The sequence below is a fragment of the Rhinatrema bivittatum genome, chromosome 9 (genome assembly GCF_901001135.1).
Source record: "Rhinatrema bivittatum chromosome 9, aRhiBiv1.1, whole genome shotgun sequence".
NCBI classification, from domain to species: Eukaryota; Metazoa; Chordata; class Amphibia; order Gymnophiona; family Rhinatrematidae; genus Rhinatrema; species Rhinatrema bivittatum.
The window spans coordinates 186,958,574-186,976,994 of NC_042623.1; the positions used below are offsets into that span (position 1 = coordinate 186,958,574).

The 18,421-nt window shown below is 45.9% G+C and overlaps 1 protein-coding gene and 1 long non-coding RNA gene across 3 annotated transcripts in view; both read right to left on the reverse strand.

Moving 5' to 3' along the window:
- Nucleotides 1–3,099: 3,099 nt before the first annotated feature.
- LOC115098807 lies at nt 3,100–13,621 on the reverse strand. Its single transcript, XM_029615768.1, has 2 exons — nt 13,299–13,621; nt 3,100–5,355 (listed from the first exon to the last, which is right to left on the reverse strand). The coding sequence occupies exons 1-2, from the start codon at nt 13,436–13,438 to the stop codon at nt 3,933–3,935; spliced, it is 1,563 nt and encodes a 520-aa protein (XP_029471628.1). The 5' UTR covers nt 13,439–13,621; the 3' UTR covers nt 3,100–3,932.
- A 3,083-nt stretch (nt 13,622–16,704) lies between these two features.
- The window catches only part of LOC115098808, a 36,207-nt gene continuing 34,490 nt past the window's right edge, over nt 16,705–18,421 (reverse strand). For both annotated transcript variants that reach the window (XR_003858622.1, XR_003858623.1), the window contains exon 3: nt 16,705–17,688. This is a non-coding gene — a long non-coding RNA (uncharacterized LOC115098808). The remainder of the gene's footprint in view (nt 17,689–18,421) is intronic.

Genomic DNA, 18,421 nt, shown 5'->3' on the forward strand with positions numbered 1-18,421 from the left:
CAGATTTTACAAGAAAAAAGGTGCACTTGGTAGTTATCTTATTACAGAAACATAACACATCTATCTTGTAATATTAAAGAAATAGAGGGGAGTTCCAAAATGTAAAACAGCAGGAGCAGAATTATACAGTGGTAATAATATATGAAACAGGCTGCCACTATGCCATTACCTATAATTACCTCAGTCAAGCTTATGCATTTTAGACAGTACCAGTCAAAGTACAAGAATCTAAATGTATACGTAGATGTTCTGGATCGAAATATATTCGTTTAACATTTTGATGAATTAAGATACAATGACAAGGAAATCTTAAATTTAGCTTTCACCGCCAAAGCCTCTGCCCGCATTTGAAGAAACTTTTTTCTTCGTTCCTGAGTGGATCGGGTAATATCTGGAAAAACCCAGACCAGATAGCCAAGAAATAAAGGGGGTAATTTATCAAAATGCGATAAGGCGTTTTCGCATGTGTTAAGGGCCTATCGCATGCGATAGGCCCTTACCGCATGCGAAAACTTGTTTAATGCATGCGATAGCACCATATCGTATGGTGCAATGCAAATTCAGAAAATAGGAGGAGTTAGGGGTGGAGAGTGGGCTGGGTTGCGATGGAGAAGGTACAGAGAAGGGCTACCAAAATGATAAAGGGGATGGAACAGCTCCCCTATGAGGAAAGGCTGAAGAGGTTAGGACTTTTCAGCTTGGAGAAGAGACGGCTGAGGGGGGATATGATAGAGGTGTTTAAGATCATGAGAGGTCTTGAACGAGTAGATGTGACTCGGTTATTTACACTTTCGAATAATAGAAGGACTAGGGGGCATTCCATGAAGTTAGCAAGTAGCACATTTAAGACTAATCGGAGAAAATTCTTTTTCACTCAACGCACAATTAAGCTCTGGAATTTGTTGCCAGAGAAGGTAGTTAGTGCAGTTAGTGTAGCTGGGTTCAAAAAAGGTTTGGATAAGTTCTTGGAGGAGAAGTCCATTAATGGCTATTAATCAATTATACTTAGGGAATAGCCACTGCTATTAATTGCATCAGTAGCATGGGTTCTTCTTAGTGTTTGGGTAATTGCCAGGTTCTTGTGGCTTGGTTTGGCCTCTGTTGGAAACAGGATGCTGGGCTTGATGGACCCTTGGTCTGTCCCAGCATGGCATGTTCTTATGTTCTTATGTTAGCCTGTCTGCGAAGAGCTATTGCACAGCTGTAACGCTGATTTTAACTACACCTCTTTGGATTGTGTTAGGCTGTGCAATAGCTGCTATGACCATGTGGTATGGTTTCATTGCCCTTTGTGATGTCTCCCATAAGTCCTATTTCAGGTGACACACTCTCACTCTCTCACTTTCTCTCTCTCTCGGCCAAAGGTAGGCGTTAATTTCTCCGGGCACCGGGAAAGTGCACAGAATTGTGCACCGTCGGTCCCGAAAGTTAAAAAAAATTTTGAAGTCAGCCCGCGCTCGAAAACCAGACGCTCAATTTTGCAGGCCCGTGTTTGAAAATTACCCCCTGCGTGTTTTTTAAGGATTATTTTAAGCAAGCATTTCCCTGAAGAAGACATTTTGCCAAAATATGGCCATGTTGGGTCATTTTTCAAACGCCTGCGATTTTACCAATGTTTCTGTTTGTAGTATGTAGAAGAAGAGAATATTTTGATGTAATATTTCAATAGCTTTCTGATTGTGCGGATTGTTTCTATTCATGTAACAGTTATTTCCTTGGCTGCACCGCTCCCCATAGATCTGCAGCATGTAACGTTTCCATCCTGGACCCGGCTGCACGCGGTCCTCGCCCCGGTTCCGCTCTCTGACCTCGTCTTGGAATTTGCTGCTCCAAAGGTACAAATCGCAGCTCGCTCCCCTGCTCCCCGTGTCCCGGCAGAGCTGAACGCTGGGGGGATCCGGCGCGATTCCCAGGAAAGCTGGGAGGGATCACCGCACCCGATGGCCGCCGGAGGGAGCCCGCAGGCTGAGATTCAGTCTGCCAGGGACAGTTTCGTTTCTGGGAGACTGGAAACTGAAAGTGGCTTTCACAGCAGCTGGGAAATGTTTCCAAACTCCTCCCGGCCTCGAGCTGTTAACCCCTTCAGCCCCAAATAAGTCACTGGGCTCCCGCTAACTTCCCCCGTGTCCCACTCACCGGTCCACCCTCTCAAATAAAGTGCAAACAAAATGGGAAGGCAGAGGAATCGCTGAACTCCTTACAGCTTTCTGCAGAAAGGCTCTGCCTCGGAAAGTGGGTAGCAGAGGGGCTCCTAGGGGTTTCCCTGAGTGCTATGGGGTGAAACAGCTGAGAGCAGCAGGACCAGGCTGTGCCTGCAGCCTGTGCAAGGGAGACTGGCAAAAGGGCAGAAACTGGGTAGCCCATAGAGGCAACCGTGCTTCATCCTCCAGAGCCACAGGAGGCAAGGAGAGGGCAGGAGACCTGCAGGAAGAAAGCCAGCATCAGTTACTTACATGCGCCTGTGTCTGAATGCCAAGAACAGAAACACTCATAAATTGGTTCAGACGAAAGGCCCATTTTACCCAGGATCCTCTCTCCCGCTGAGGTAACTGAGGGGTGCCTATAGGAGGTGTAATAAGAAGTAGGGACGCATAGATTTCTCCATTCATTGTCATGGAGGGGAGGAGAGGAATCCTGGCATTCACCCTCTTCCAGTTTAATCAGAACCAGTCTGTACTGGGAGTACATGGCCATGAGCCTTCACTCACAACCACCCAGAAATTGTCCCCATGTTTAGCCTCCCCCCACTTGTCTGTCTCAGCATCAATCGGGGTCCACAGACTGTGACTCCCTCCAGAACCTGGTACACGTGGGTCCTAAGTGGGACCAGCAGGTGTCCCTGTTGTGTCCCAGCTGTGACTCCCTGTGGCTGGGGTCTTCAATTGATGCGTCTATGGGATTCCCCCATCCCCAGCTGGCCGAGAAGGGGAAGGCAGGCTCAGGAATTGTGAGCCATCGGGCCAGCCTGAATTCTTCGAGTTTCTGGTGTCTGTGGTTTATTTGGTTGTATTTCCCTGGCACCCTTGACCAGGGTCCCTTACAGCATTGAACCTGAGGTGAAAGGTCAGCCTGTGACCCATCTGTTTGCATTAAATGTGTCTAATCCCTGGTTTTCTTTGCTTCCACGGTGTCCCGTGCCGACGAGTTCCACTAGAATTCAGTAAAATCAAAGCCATTGCATGATTTAGTTATTTATTATACAAATTTATATTCTGCTGATGGTCAAATCTCAGCTGACTACAAAAGAACAAACACAATAAAATCATAGTAAAGTAAACCAAACTAACATAGCAGTATAAGGAACATTTCAGGCTCTACGTCAGTGGAATGTTACCTCATAACAGCAGGGTCAGGATGTTCATTCACATAATGCCAGGGTCTGCTTCTGTTTATCCATTATTCCATTAAATCCTAGGAGGCTTCAAACAAATGAGTCCGGAGGGAGATATGCATAATTCTTTCACAGTTAAAACAGGATTTTGTTTGTTACCTTTAGAGTGCACTAAATGCACTTAAAGGATGATTGCTGGAGATGATCAGGGGGGAGAGTTCACAGTCCAGTGTGACCAGCAGTGGGCAGTGTGTAGTGCCAGCCAACTTGCATACATCCTGGCACTGGCTGTTGTATATCACTAGCAAATTACAATAAACCGTGCAAGCTCAAAGGGTGGGTAAGAAAATATAAAGTGACTTGCCTGGTACTGAAAGAAGGTGCAGAGAACCAAATCAACTTCTAATCAGGAGACAAAGTATACACTGGAGGGAACCAGAAATTTAGCATTTTAAGTACACAAAAGTGGTGTCAAATACAAATTAACTTTTTCTTTGTAAAAGTTGTAGATGCAAATTAAACCAACATTTGCATTAACAAGCTTAACAGCTAAATCCTATTAATGTGGCCGTATTGGGGTTTTTTTTCAACTTTTTTCAATTTATAATAGCGTACACGAGCAACATGATTTGGGTTGATCATCATAGCGCCTTGCTAATCTTGATTGTCTTGAACTGAGGGATTTTGGTGTCTGATTCATGGATCCTGGTGAGTTATACAGTGATTGTGGTTCAGTTTGCAGGTTATCTCCAGCTCTCTCAGTGTTATGAACTGAACTGAGAATTTTCTGTGTCTGATTCACAGATCCTGGTGAGTTATACAGTGATTGTGATAGAGTTTGCAGGTTATTTCTAGTTCTCTCAGTGTTACGAACTGGAATCAGAGGTTTCTGTGCCTGATTCACAGATGCTGGTGAGCTATACAGTGATGGTGGTGCAATTTCCTGGTTACCTCCAAAAACAGAACTGAGAGATTTCTGTGACTGTCTGACATAAACCTTTGATTTATTCAGTGATTCTGATACAGTTTGCAGGTTATATCCAACTCTTTCAGTGTTATGAACTGAACTAAACATTTTCTGTGCCTGATTCACATACCCTGGTGAGTTATACAGTAATGCTGGTGTAGTTTGCAGATTCTCTCCAGCTCTCTCAGTGTTATAAACTAAGCTAAGAGATTTCTGTGTTTGATTAATGGAAACTGGTGAATTATAAAGTGATGCTGATACAGTTTGCTGCTTAAGTTTCGATTTTTTCAAGTTATAAACTGAACTGAGAGGTTCCTGTGTCTGATTCACAGATCCTGATAGGTTATATAGTGATGCTGATATAGGTTGCAGGTTATCTTCATCTCTCCCAGACTTATAAATTGAACGGAGTGGTTTCTGTGTCTGATTCACAGATCCTGATAGGTTATATAGTGATGCTGATATAGGTTGCAGGTTATCTTCTGCTCTCCCAGAGTTATAAATTGAACTGAGATGTTTCTGTGACTGACTGACATACCACTTTGTCTTGTATTGTGGTGCTGACTCAATGTATTGGTGCTCTTTAAGTCCCTCTGTATTGTAAAGTGATCTTATTGGTGTCTGGTCCAGCCTCCTATGTTTTTCAGCTTTTGGAGCTGATGCTGGCATTGTTTTCCCAGTGGATAAATAACTTCCTGGCTCTTGGCCTTGAGGTTTTAGGTCACAGAGTCCCAGGCAGCAGGCCTCACAGTGTGCACTCTCGTGTGGTCCATCCTGTTTCCCAGTATAGATGAAAGCAGAGGTTGTGCTTTTACCACTGAGATCTCTGTAGCACTTCTCCTGGATCCGGTTCACCAGTTTTTCCAGAGCGACCTCAATGTTCTCACTCAGGAATTCCGGCTCCTCAAACGTGGCCCCACTGCAATTTTTACACTCTTGTTTGAAGACCCTCATCTTCACCCAGCCACGTCTCTCTGGCATCGTCTCCAGCTTCATGTGGAAGAGAATCTGTATTTTGGCTGATGCCCATGTCCGGCTACAGCCTGAGCAGCGGAACCTGCAGAACAGAGAAAGGGACAGTAATGGATTTATGTACGTACCCTTATATTGTACCACTGCTCAGATAAAATGTTTAAGAAGAGGGAAATTAGGAATAATAAAATGAAATGGAGCCTGTGGCACTTTGTGTGGTCAGAATGACCAGAGAATAGAGGCAGGCTAGGCTCTGGCTGGCTTTCATTGCACTTTTATTATCATACGAGTATTTTGGGATTTTCTTGTGAATTCTCCTTCACAGAGCCATTTCCCAATAGAAAGAGTATCAGAACTGTACAGATGTGCCTAAAAGATATGCGAATCCTAGGGCTTGCTCTGTTAAAACAATTAACCCTGAACCAGGAGAATTCCAAGGACGTTACTGCAGCTCTTCTCTACGTAGCATAGCCAACAATGGCCAAGTCATTTGGTAAACCTTGTACCCGGAGAGAAGCATAACACAGAGCACAATTCCCAGTGATAACCACTCCCTGTTTCTTTCAGGATCCATGAGCAGATCATTTCTTCTCTGGTAAAGCCCTCCATAATGTAATAAATATATCTGCTATTGAAAAAAGCCAAATAATCAGATGAATTTCACCCTCTGTTGTCAGTACAGTATTAGCAACAATCAAAAACCTTGTAGTGTAAAACCAGTTACAAAACTGGATGAAGAGTGGGAAAGGGAATCCTCTGATCCTCCTATAATAGTGAGGCACAGCGGAGCTCACTAAACACAAATCATCTTCCAGCCAAGAAAACACTGGGAAGAAGAGAAAAGCAACTCACGCGAGTCTCTGTCCACAGGAGTTATCGGAGGCTGTTTGAAGCTTTCTGGAGCTGCCCTCGGGTGGTGCCAGCTTGAAGCTTGCAAATAAATTGCGTTTCCTTTCCATATTTTTTTGGTGGTGCACAGAGCACTTTTCGATTATTGCTAATGTTGCAGTGATGCTAAATGATGAATTTGATCTTGTTATTTTCCCTTTTTGGTGAGTAGTGAATGTATGTATAGAATTCTCCCCTGGATTTCTCCTTCTGACTGTGGTGTTGTGCTAGTGATCTCAGGCTGGCTACTCCCAGTCCTGTTTTTTCTGAAATTCAGTCACTACCAGCTATGTTTACATAGTGCAGCTTCCTTCCCAACACAGAGGAAGGAAAAGCCTGCAGAGCCTTGGTTTCAGGAATGCTTTCCATCAGAGATTTATAGTTGTTAGAATGTGGGGATAAAAGAGGGGATTAGGCCTCTGTACAGGTCTGTGGTGAGGCCTCACTTGGAGTACTGTGAGGCCATATCTCAAAAAGGATAGAGACAGGATGGAAGTGGTCAGAGAAGGGCAACCAAAATGGTGTGGTGTCTGTATGAGAAGACCTATGAGGAGAGGCTGAAGGATCTGGATTTGTATACCCTGAAGAGAGGAGGGGCAGGGGAGATAAGATACAGACCTACAGAAACCTGAAAAGTATTAATAATGCACAAGAATCAAACTTTATTTGTGGCTATGAAAACTGTAGAAGAAAGGGTCATAATATGAAGCTCCAAGGGGGGTCAAGTCAGGACCAAGGTTTGGAAGAATTTCTTGACGGAAAGTGAGGTGGATGCATGGAATTCCCTCCCAGAGGAGGCAGTGGGGACAAGGACAGTAAGGGAAATCAAAAGAGCACGGGAGAAACACAGAGGGGGCCATTTTCAATGTAATTACTATTGTAGCAATTTTCAAAAGCCATTTATCCTAGTAACGTGCACTTAAGCGAGTGAATCCCGTGGACAATTCAATGGCATTTATTGTAGCAATTTTCAAAAACCAGTAAATGCCTTTTAAAATCAGGCCCAGAGGATTCATAATGGCTGAATGATGGAGACAAAGGCTAACCTGTGCTGACTGGGATAACCTGCACAGAGCAACAATTACCCTAAGAATATAATTTAAAAAAAAAAAAGAGGAGCTTGCTGGGCTGCGTGAATGGAGCACTTGGGTCTTTTTCTGCTGACATGTACTACTTTACTATGTTATTTGCTCTTACGCACACCCCCCCCACACACACAGACACACACACACATACACACACACGCTCTCTCTCACACACCCACATTCTCTCCTTCCCCGTCACTCACATGCGCTATCAGCCTCACTCTCCCCTTTCTATTTTGGCTCTGGGTGGATGAGCTCAGCAAGCAGCCGTGGCCTCTTATTTACTTCAGCTCCTGCTGGGCCTCTTCTTTCCTTTGGCCCACAGGTGGGGCCTCTCCTTATTTTCTGACGGCGGGCAGGGCTTCTTCTCTCCTTTAGCTCCTGCGGGCACATCATTTTTCTGTGTTGCTGCGAGGAACCTCTTCTAGCCCCGCAGGACACGTTATCTAGCTCTTCTTCTGGCCCATGGGGTGTCATAACCCGGCGGACATATCTTTAACTATGTGCCCTGCAGCCAGGTGAGGCAGCCAGTGGAGGAGAGTTTTGGTGGGCACATTTTGCTGCCTCCAAATGTTGCCACCTGAGGTGGCTGCCTCACCCTGCCTCATGATTCACCTTCTCATAGGGATGGTTGTATGTAGAGGATAGATGTTCTTTGTGGTGTGTGTGTGTATAGGTGAGGGGATCCCTGCTCTGTGATGGGGCAGTGCGTGTGTGTGTTTAGGAGGGGGTGAGATAAGTGCTCTGTGAAGGGACAATGTGTGTGTGTATAGGTGGTGGAGGGATACCTGCTCTGTGATGGGACAGTGTATGTGTGTGTGTAGGGGGTGGAGGGATACCTGCTCTGTGATGGGGCAGTATGTGTGTGTGTGTGTAGGGGGTGGAGGGATACCTGCTCTGTGATGGGGCAGTGTGTGTGTGTGTGTGTGTGTGTAGGTGGTGGAGGGATACCTGCTCTGTGATGGGGCAGTGTTGAGTGTGTGTGAAGGAAGTCTGCAGCACCACTGTCCTTGCGTTACCTATTGTGTAGTTGGACAGTATGTGTGAGTGGGAGGGGAAACCTTCACTGCTGCTGCCTGGGCTGTGGAGGGTCAGGATGTGCTTGTGTGAAAGAAGCTTGCATGCTCTGTGCACAAGGGTAGAAAAGTAGAATTTGCAGTGCTCTTATCATGATGGATTTGTTGCCCCTCTTGGTGTCAGTTTGCCCCTCTCCTTCCCCTGTTTCTAGGAAGGTCGGATGACAGGGAGCAGAAGGTCTAAGGCACAGGCTCCAGTTTCCTGTGGCAACTCTGCAGCAAGAGTTAAAAAATTCTGTGGCGTAGTCATAGGTGTGCTTAGTGAGGGGGCGGGGGGGGGGGGGGGGGGCGGCGAGGGGCGCGGTCCTCCCCGGGTGGCAACAGGGGAAGGGATGCCATTGCTGGTAGGAGGAAGGTCCCGTGGCGGCGTGGAACAGTGGGGGAAACCCCACCAGCAACAGCAAGGAGCTGCAGTGGTAGAGGCTGGCGTTACTGCTGGCATTTCCTGGAACTGGCGCGGTGGCACAGAACAGGCCAAGCATTGCCGCGTATGAGGGTGGGGGTGTGTGCATGAAGGTTTGTGTGGGTGGGTGTGTGTATGAGGGTGTGTGGGTGTGTGTATGAGGGTGTGTATGTGAGTGTGTGTATAAGTATGAGGGTGTGTGGGTGTGTGAGATGGTGAGTGTACAGAACAGTGAGTGTGTGTGTGTGTGTGTGTGCCTGTGGGTACATATGTGTGAGAAGGTGCCTGTGTGCGGGGGTGGGGATGAGAGAGAGGAAGCGTGTGTGTGTGTGCATGGGTGAGACAGGAATCCTGTGTGAGAGATAAAGAGGAAGCGTGTATGTGTGAGAGAGAGACAGAGGAAATATGTGTGCTGTCTCTTTTACACACACACTCACACACACACTCAAGCTCCCTCTGTCACAAAGCGTGTAAGTGTATGAGAGACAGAGGGAGCATATTTTGTTTGTGTCTCTGTGTGCGTGTGTACCCCCAGTTCACAACTATCTCAGGCTGACAGATATGGAGAGTGGGGGATTTTTAAGATCCTTATTAGTTTTAATTACTGGATGTTATTTGATGTCTGCTGTTTTGAAATATTTTATCAATGTTTAGGAAATTTTAAAAAATTTCTACAGGAGCTTCTAATTATTGAATATTATTCTATTCATAAGCTGTTTTGAAATGTAGATTTTTTAGTATGGTTTTTCTATTCTGATTGATTTATATTTCTTGATTGTTTTGTTTTGAGGAATATTGCTTTTCAGCTTTTCCATTGTTGCACTGCATACAGAATCTGGTGTGTGGTTTCCAGTTCAGTTTTTGTCTGCATGTATGCATGTGTGGGTGTGAGAGAGAGAGAGAGGAAGCGTGTGTGTGTTAGCATGTGAGAAACACAGAGGAAGCGTGTGTGTGTGTTTGTGTGTGTGTGAGAAAGATGGAGGAAGCATGTCTGTGTGTGAGAGAGGTACAGAGAAAATGCATGTGTGTGTATTTCTCACACACACACACATGCTCCCTCTGTCTCTCACCAAGCATATATGTGTGTGTATAAGAGAGAGGAGGCATATTGTGTGTGTGTGTGTGTGTGTTCGTGCCCCCAGCACGAACACACACACACACACACACAATATGCCTGGAGAGCGGGAGATTTTTAAAATCCTTATTAGTTTTAATTATTGGGTGTTATTTGATGTATCTGCTGTTTTGAAATGTTTAAGAAATTTTAAAACTATATATGAAGGGTGTATGTGCCAAAGAAGTATCCGCCCCAGGTGCCAAATACTCCAGGTACGCCTCTGGGTGTATTAACAAAAAATTTGTACCTTTAGAAAAATAAAGTTGTTTTCCACCTTGCTCATGTGTCTATATAATGTATTTATGGGTAGTGAATGGAATTTCAAATATCTGCAGAGGGAGGAGATCCTGGAAATGGAGAGAAAAGGCCGGGGATGCGGGCATGAGAGGCAGAAAGAACCAGGAGAGGGAGGAAGGATCAGAGATTGGAAAGATTGAGGATCTAGGATGAGGGAAGAGGAAGGGAAGAAGGGAGAGGAGGGGAGGAGAGAGGATCTGGGATTGTATGGAGGAAGGCGGTTGGAGGGGGAGGTTGCAGGATCTGGGGTGAAGAGTGTCACGTTTGCTGGCTGACGGGGCTGCCCCGCGAGCCACCACGCTCACCCCAGCTGCTGCCTGCTGCCGCCATGGGCCTCCTTGTCGCAGCACGCCGACGACCGCCGCTGACGCTGCCGTTCTGCCCTTGAGATGCACGCGCACATAATAATATGGGCTCCACGACGGGGAAGCTCAGAGCGGCGCCTCCCGATGGGGTCAGCCCTATTGAGCTATTTAAGCAAGGACCCCGCAGCCTTGCCTCACCTCGGCCACGGGTCTCCTGCCTAGAGCAGCGCGTGTGGCTCCTGTGTTCCCGGGTCCTTACTGCCCGAGTTCCCGCCCAGCCTTGCTTAGCCCAGCCCGTCTCCTCCAGCCTCATCCTGCCCTGTCCGTTTTGTCCAGCCTTGCCCTGCCCAGTCTCTTTTGTGTGCCACTGACCTCCTGACACTGAACTCTTGCTTTGGACCTGACCACAATTGCCTGTCGCCTGGACCTACCTTTTCCCTGCCCCTCCCCCAACAATCTCAAATGCCCTCTCACATACACACATACACACACACATACACACACACCCACACACCCCAGGCACCGATCTCCTACGAAGGAAGATTTAAAGGGATTAGGTCTCTTCAGCTTGGAGAAGAGACCTGTGACAGAGGTCTATAAAATAATGAGTGGAACGGGACGAGTAAACGTTAATCAGTTGTTTACTCTTTCGAAAAGTTACAAAGTTACTGGTTAATTCATTAAAAACTAATAAGAGAAATTATTTTTTTTACTCAACGCATAATTAAGCTGTGGAATTCGTTGCCAAAGGATGTGATGAAAACTGAGTTTAAAAGAGGTTTGGAAAAGTTCCTAGAGGAAAAGTCCATAAACAATTATTAAGGTGGAGTTGCAGAAATCCCCTGCTTGTTCCTGGGATAAGCAGCTTGGGATCCTGCCAGGTACTTGTGACTTGGATTGGCCACTATTGGAAACAGGATGCTGGGCTTGATGGACCTGGGGTCTGACCCAGTATGGCAAGTCTTATGTTCTTATGTTCATACCCACAAATATATACCTGCTCTCCATTCCTCTCTCTCTCTCTCTCCCTCTCTTGCACACCCCCGCCTCCAGCTCCTCTCTCATCCCCCAAGCCAACTCCCCCAAGCAGATTACCCTCTCCTTCCCCTCTAAGCTGTGCACGTGCATGCCCACAAGTCGTAAAACCCACACACAGTGGAAAACATAGCACACAAGAAATCCGGGTATTATTTGCATTAGACTGGCTTGTAGTGCACAAATCTGAACTTGGTTTATAAAATGTTGCATAAAAAAATTAACAAATTAGAGAGAATTTCTCTCAGCCCCTCCTAACACTCCAATGATTCCCTTTCAACATCTCCTCACCCCCCAACAAAATGATTCCCCTTTCAATACCCTTCTCACCCCTCACAATGATTCACCTCTCAGCCCCTCCTGCCATCCATCTCAATGCTCCCCCTCTAATCCCCCTCCTCTCTTCCCAGAACTGATCCGGGTCAGCAGGAGGAGCTGGAGGAGCAGCAGTGCCTCAGGACCTGCCCTCCTGCTCTGACACCCAGGGCCCCACTCGTGCTATGAACTTTGCTGCATTATGGCATCCTGTGGGGTTCAATCAGTTCAGTCCTGAGCAATAGTGGAGGATGTGGCTCAAGACTCCGTCCCTTTCCTCTTCCTGCTGGCCTGGAGATGGCTCGAGGCACCGTCTCTTTCTTCCTCCTGCTGGCCTGGAGGTGGCTCGAGGCACCGTCCCTTTCCTCCTGCTGCTGCTGGCCTGGAGGTGGCTCAAGGTACCGTCCCTTTTCTCCTCCTGCTGGCCTGGAGGTGGCTCAAGGCACAGTCCCTTTCCTCCTGCTACTGGCCTGGAGGTGGCTCAAGGCACCGTCCCTTTCCTCCTGCTGCTGGCCTGGAGATGGCTCAAGGTACCGTCCCTTTTCTCCTTCTGCTGGCCTGGGGGTGGCTCAAGGCTTAGTCCCTTTCCTCCTCCTGCTGGCCTGGTGGTGGCTCGAGGCACCGTTCCTTTCCTCCTGCTGCTGGCCGGATCAGCGGCGGTGAGAGAGAGGTATTGAGGAGGAACGGGATCAGAAAGCGTGGTCGGTCTAAGGTCTTCAGTCCCCATGGACCACTCTAGAAGGGCAGGGGTGACAAAGGCTTCAGCTCTATTGGACCTCATCAGGTAGGAAGGGTGGCACAAACGGCTGCATTCTTCAGCCCCAGATGGGATCGCAGCCCATCCTGAGCAGCGGGAGGTGGCAAATCTTAAGCCCCACCTGCTGCCCCCAGAATTCTACTGCCCTAGGCATAGGCCAAGTGTGTCTGAGCAGAAATGCAGGCCTGGCTATGATCGTGATCTTCCCTGAGCAATAACATTTTTTTAAAAAATGATGCAGCAGAGACAATATACAGACAGACAGACGTATATAAATTAAGATAAATAAATAAAATAAAACGATGCAGCAGTGACAATATACAGACAGACGTATATAAATTAAATAAATATATAGATAAATAAATAAAATGACGCAGCAGTGACAATATACAGACAGACAGACGGTATACAAATTAAGATAAATAAATATATAGATAAATAAAATGATGCAGCAGTGACAATATACAGACAGACAGACGAATATAAATTAAGATAAATAAATCTATAAATAAATAAAATGACGCAGCAGTGACAATATACAGACAGACCTACATAAATTAAGATAAATAAATATATAGATAAATAAATAAAATGACGCAGCAGTGACAATATACAGACAGACAGATGGTATACAAATTAAGATAAATAAATATATAGATAAATAAAAAGATGCAGCAGTGACAATATACAGACAGACAGACTGTATATAAATTAAGATAAATAAATAAATAAAATGACGTGGCATCTCACCTGCCAAATATCTGCAACGTATAACGTTTCCAACCCTGGTTCGGCTGGATGGAGTCATTCAGTGCAAGAGTCCAGGGATCATTCAAGCCCTTCTTCTTAAGTTTGTCTTCAAATATGCTGTTCCAGATATACAAGTCCATGTTCTCTGTTTTGTTTATAGTGGGACTGAGATATTATTTACACTATCATCTTCAGCCCCTGGTTACTGGAGAAAACCTATGCGAGAAGGCTCCCCTCTGCTGCATCAGGAAACTGAAAGCAACTTGTACTCTTCAGCATATCGGGCATTGCTCAATGCACACTGCAGTTCCCCAAAGAGTAAAGTCTATTTTTCCAAGCACACGCACCCAGGGACTGAGCTGGTAACCCTTCAGCTCCCTTCTGCTACAGGAGTAGCTTCCGTGCACTTCAGGTTTCTTCTTCTCTTTATTACAACGTTCTGTCAAAACATCTGAAAATTCATTTATTACACTCCTGGCAAAATAAAATGACACAAAGGAAAATTCAGATCTGCGAAAACATATTCAGCAGTTCAACAGGGCCGGTGCTAGCGTTTTGCTGCCCTGTGTAATTATTACTTCTGGGGGAATTCTGCGCAAAAAAAAATTTTAAATTCTGCACACAAAAACTTAAAATTCTGTAAAATTCTGCAAACTTTATATTGGTCAAAATAACACAATTTACATGACTGTCTTTAAGTAATTACATTTTAAATTAATACAGAAAAAAGTTATTACTTAAAGATGCAGAATTTTAAATATTTTCTAGGGAAATTCACTGTAAGAGTGTCCCTTCCACTCGCTCTCCCTACTCCCCTGGCCACTTTGCCCTGTCAGGCCCCAACTCTTCCACCTGCTAGTATCTCTCCCCTCCACCTATAGGCTCAACCCCTTCCACTCTATATCCACTCCCAGAGTTTGACCCCGTTCTCAGTACTGCCCCTCACACAGGCTCCCTCTGTCCCTCCCTCTCTAACACACATGCTCCCTCTCTCTCTAGTGCATATACACACATCCCCTCATACAGACTCCCTAACTCTCACTCACACACATCCCCTCATACAGGGTCCCTCTCTCTTGCATACACACCCACACACGCTCCCTTTCTCTCTCACACATGCTCCCTCTCTCTACTGCACATACACACACCCTCATATAGGCTCCCTCACTCTCTCGCACACACACACACATCCCCTCATACAGGACCATCTCCCTTGCAGACACACCCACACAAGCGCCCTTTCTCTCTCACACAGGCTATCTATGTCTCTCTCTCACGCACCCCTTCACACAGGCTCTGTCTCACACATACACAATCCCTTCACACAGGCCAACATCCTCACATACACACGATCCCTTTTTCATACAAACAAGCTCCAAATCTCTCACAATCTCCTCATATAAGCTCTCTCTCTTTGGCACCCACACTCAAGCTTCCCCCTCCTCCCCCTGCTCTCTCACCTCCCATGCTCTCTCACACCTTCCTGCTCACCCCCTGCTCTCTCTCACCCTCCCCTCCCTCACACCCCCTCCCCCACACTCCTCTTCCTGTTATGGGTGTGGATCCCTGGGCTGAGGGGGCGTTGGTACCACCAGAGGGGAGTAGCCCCACGGGTTCCCACCATCAGCAGGCGAGGCTGGAGAAGGCCTGAGACCCTGCTGGGGCTTCACCAATACCATCCCTCGTTCTCCTCAGGTTGAGCCCTTGAGTACTGGAGTCGATTGGACTTATGTAGGGTCTCAGGGGTTAAGCTGGAGATCTGGTAGTAGTGCAGGTCCAGGCAGAAGGCAAACCTCTAAGGCAGTGGTCCCCAACCCTGTCCTGGGGGCCCACCAGCCAGTCGGGTTTTTGGGATATCCACAATGAATATGCATGAGAGAAAATTTACATGTTATGGAGGCAGTGCATGCAAATTTTTTCACATGCATATTCATTGAGGATATCCCAAAAGCCCGACTGGCTGGTGGGCCCCCAGGACAGGGTTGGGGTCCACTGCTCTAAGGCAACAAAGTAGAATAGATACCCGATGTCCGATCAGAATCTTTACTCTATAGAAACGTAATATTAAAATAAGCCCGACTCTGGCCGAGTTTCGCCCCTTGCATTGGGGCTGCCTCAGGGGCTAAAATGCACAAACAAATAAATGTAACTCAATAACAATACAAAACTACAATAATATTTGAAAACATAATAAAAACATGACGTATAAGACAACATATAAAATGGCAACATATATACTTGTGTATGGATCACATTGAACATTAAAATTGCTTATTTGCACACTGCATATATTATTTATGAACCTCATATTTTAATTAATTTTAATTTTTTTAAATATATTTTACATTTTTTAATTATATTATTTTAGATCCATATGTTCTTAATATCACGTCTCTATAGAATAAAGATTCTGATCGGACATCGGGTGTCTATTCTACTTTGTTTCCCTCACCGCAATTATAGATAGCCTTCCTTGTTGTTTTCTTGAACCTTGAAGGCAGGCAGGTAAGGTCTTGGCAGGCAGTGAATCTCATAGTCAGGCAGGCAAGGTCTTTGCAGGCGGTGAATCTCGTAGTCAGGCAGGCAAGGGTCTTGGCAGGAATCAGAAGCAGGAAGAAGTGCAGGAATGCAGGAACGGGCTTCCAAGACATGACACAGGAGCCAAGTAGCCAAGGCAAAGGCCTGAGGAGCAGGCCGAGCCTTAAATAGTCTGAGGCCCGGAAGGGGAAGTCCCAACTCCACCCACAGAGGTCCCTTTAAATAGGGACATGGGGTGCGCGCGTAGGAGGCCAGGGGTCAGCTGGGAGGCCCGAGCATGGCCCGGCCGTATCCAGGCCGCGACATCAGTGAGGGAGGCCCTGCAGCGAGGCAGTGTGGCGGGATGTGCCGACGGCAGTCTCCCGCCGCCGTGAGGATCCTGGGTCCGGCCCTCCGCGGTCGGCTCCCGTAACACTCCCTCTCCTCTCACTCACACACATTCACTCTCACCGGGGCCTTCACCTTCGCTGCGAGCAGAGCACGACCCGCGACACACGAGGGCCTTCGTCTTCACGCGCTGCGTTCGTGGCATGCCGGGGTTTCCTCTGCCATTTTCTGCACATGGAGGGGAATTCTGTGCAAACTCTGTGCTCCACAGTAGCGCAGAATTCCCCCAGGACTAACAATTCTGTGCTGCTCCCCCCCCCCTCTGTCCCGGGCCCACCAAAAAACACCCAGCTCCCTCCAGTGAAACTGACACCAGCCCCCCTCTCCAAACCCCTGGCTGGTGCAGGGTATTAGGTGCCCCAGGTGAACCTTATAGCCTTGTACAACGCCCCCTGCCCCATTCCACACTCAGTTAAAGAGTTATGCATTTATATTATAAACGAAAAATATCAAAGTACCATATTCTGAGGGAACAATATCATTTATTTTTGTTTTGTTTGTATTTTTTAATATACCGACATTCGATCGAGATATCACATCAGTTTACAGTAAACTGTTGGTTCAAATAAGATATGGATTCTTATTTTTACAAGAAAACTTAAGAGTTTTTACAAGATAACTTAGTAACTTTTACAAGATAATTTAATAATTTATACAAGAGAACTTAATAACTCCTACAATAACTTAAAAATAGAGATTATGCAATGTTGTCACTATACATTGAAAGGTATAACTGAGAGCTTACAAAATGACTATAAAATTACATAGTAAATTAGCTATCGCGTTTATATAGTGGGGTGGTTGTACACTAAAGGAAATGGCATACGAACTTAGATTTTCGTCATTATCGGTGAATATTAAGGTGGAGTATTCTTGGAGGTTCTGAGTGCGTTATGACATGTTTTGGATAGTAGATGATGGGTAAGGGTTAAGTCACAGGAGGAAAGGCTTTTTGGAAGAGCCAGGTTTTCAGATGTTTTTTGAATATTTGGGTTGAGGGTTCGGTTCTGAGATGGGATGGAAGGTTGTTCCAGAGGGATGGTCCTGCCACTGATAGGGCGCGTTCCCGTACCGTTTTAGGGGAGGGGATTGGAAGGAGCCCGGAGTTGGTGGAGCGGTTTCCTTTGGGGAGTGTGAAAGTGAAGGGAAGTATTTAGCCAGTTCATTTTGTCGCTGGTCAGTTTTTTGTGGATGAGTGTGAGGATTTTATATTGAGTTCTGAAGGTGATGGGTAGCCAGTGTAGATCCTTGAGGATGGGCATGATGTGGTCCGATCTTTTGCTGTTTGTGAGAGATCTTGCGGCAGCGTTTTGAAGTAGCTGCATCGGTCTGAGGGTGGCGGCAGGAAGGCCGAGGAAGTTGCAGTAGTCGAGCTTTGAGAAGAGTAATGTTTGGAGAACGGATCAGTAGTCCTGAAGGTAGAGAAGCAGTTTACATGCACTGCTGTGATGCCAACCAGAAATCCCTGCAAAAAACAAAAGACACCTGGAACTCATATGGAATTAGGCCTATTGTGATGTATGTTGGGTGTGGGCTTCACCATTTGAAAGTCCAAATACACTAATATACTTCCTATTAGGAAAATGTCTCACTTCAGTCACACATGCAGAACATAAACAAACCCTCACCAAATGCAGAATAGAGCAACCATAAAGTAGAAATGCAAACGCACAGACAAAATCTGAACTGGAAACCGCAAGAAGCCAGAAACTCTATGCAGTGCAACAATGAAAATTCAGAACAATCACCATTCCTCAAACATAAAAAAATAAAATCAAGAAATAAAATAAATACATAATTATAATACTAAAAACATACTCATAATATTATTTTTAAAATGATGAATAAAAATCAAATAATTAAAAACTCATATACAAGTGTTTTTAAGTGTCCCAAACACCAATAAAATATTTAAAAACAGCAGACACATCAAATAACACACCTGAAAAATAAAACTAAAAAGGATTTTAAAAATTCACACTCTCCATATCTGGGAACTTTGATTTCCAGTCACCCTGAGATTGTCATGGATTAGAGGGAGAGGGATGCACAAACTTTCTCCTCTTTTTCTTTTATACACACACGCACAAGCTCATACACATATACGTGCCCTCTCAGAGTAGGTATCGCCAGATCTTCTTTAGTTGGGTTCTACCAGCAGAGTCAGGCCCTCATCTTCATTTCAGCTGCTTGCAGGT

Coding starts and splice junctions, on each gene's coding strand:
- LOC115098807 (XM_029615768.1), bottom strand. CDS start 13,438: ATGGACTTGTATATCTGGAACAGCATATTTGAAGACAAACTTAAGAAG. Junction 5,356..13,298: donor ACGTTGCAGATATTTGGCAG/GTGAGATGCCAC, acceptor TCTGTTCTGCAG/GTTCCGCTGCTCAGGCTGTA.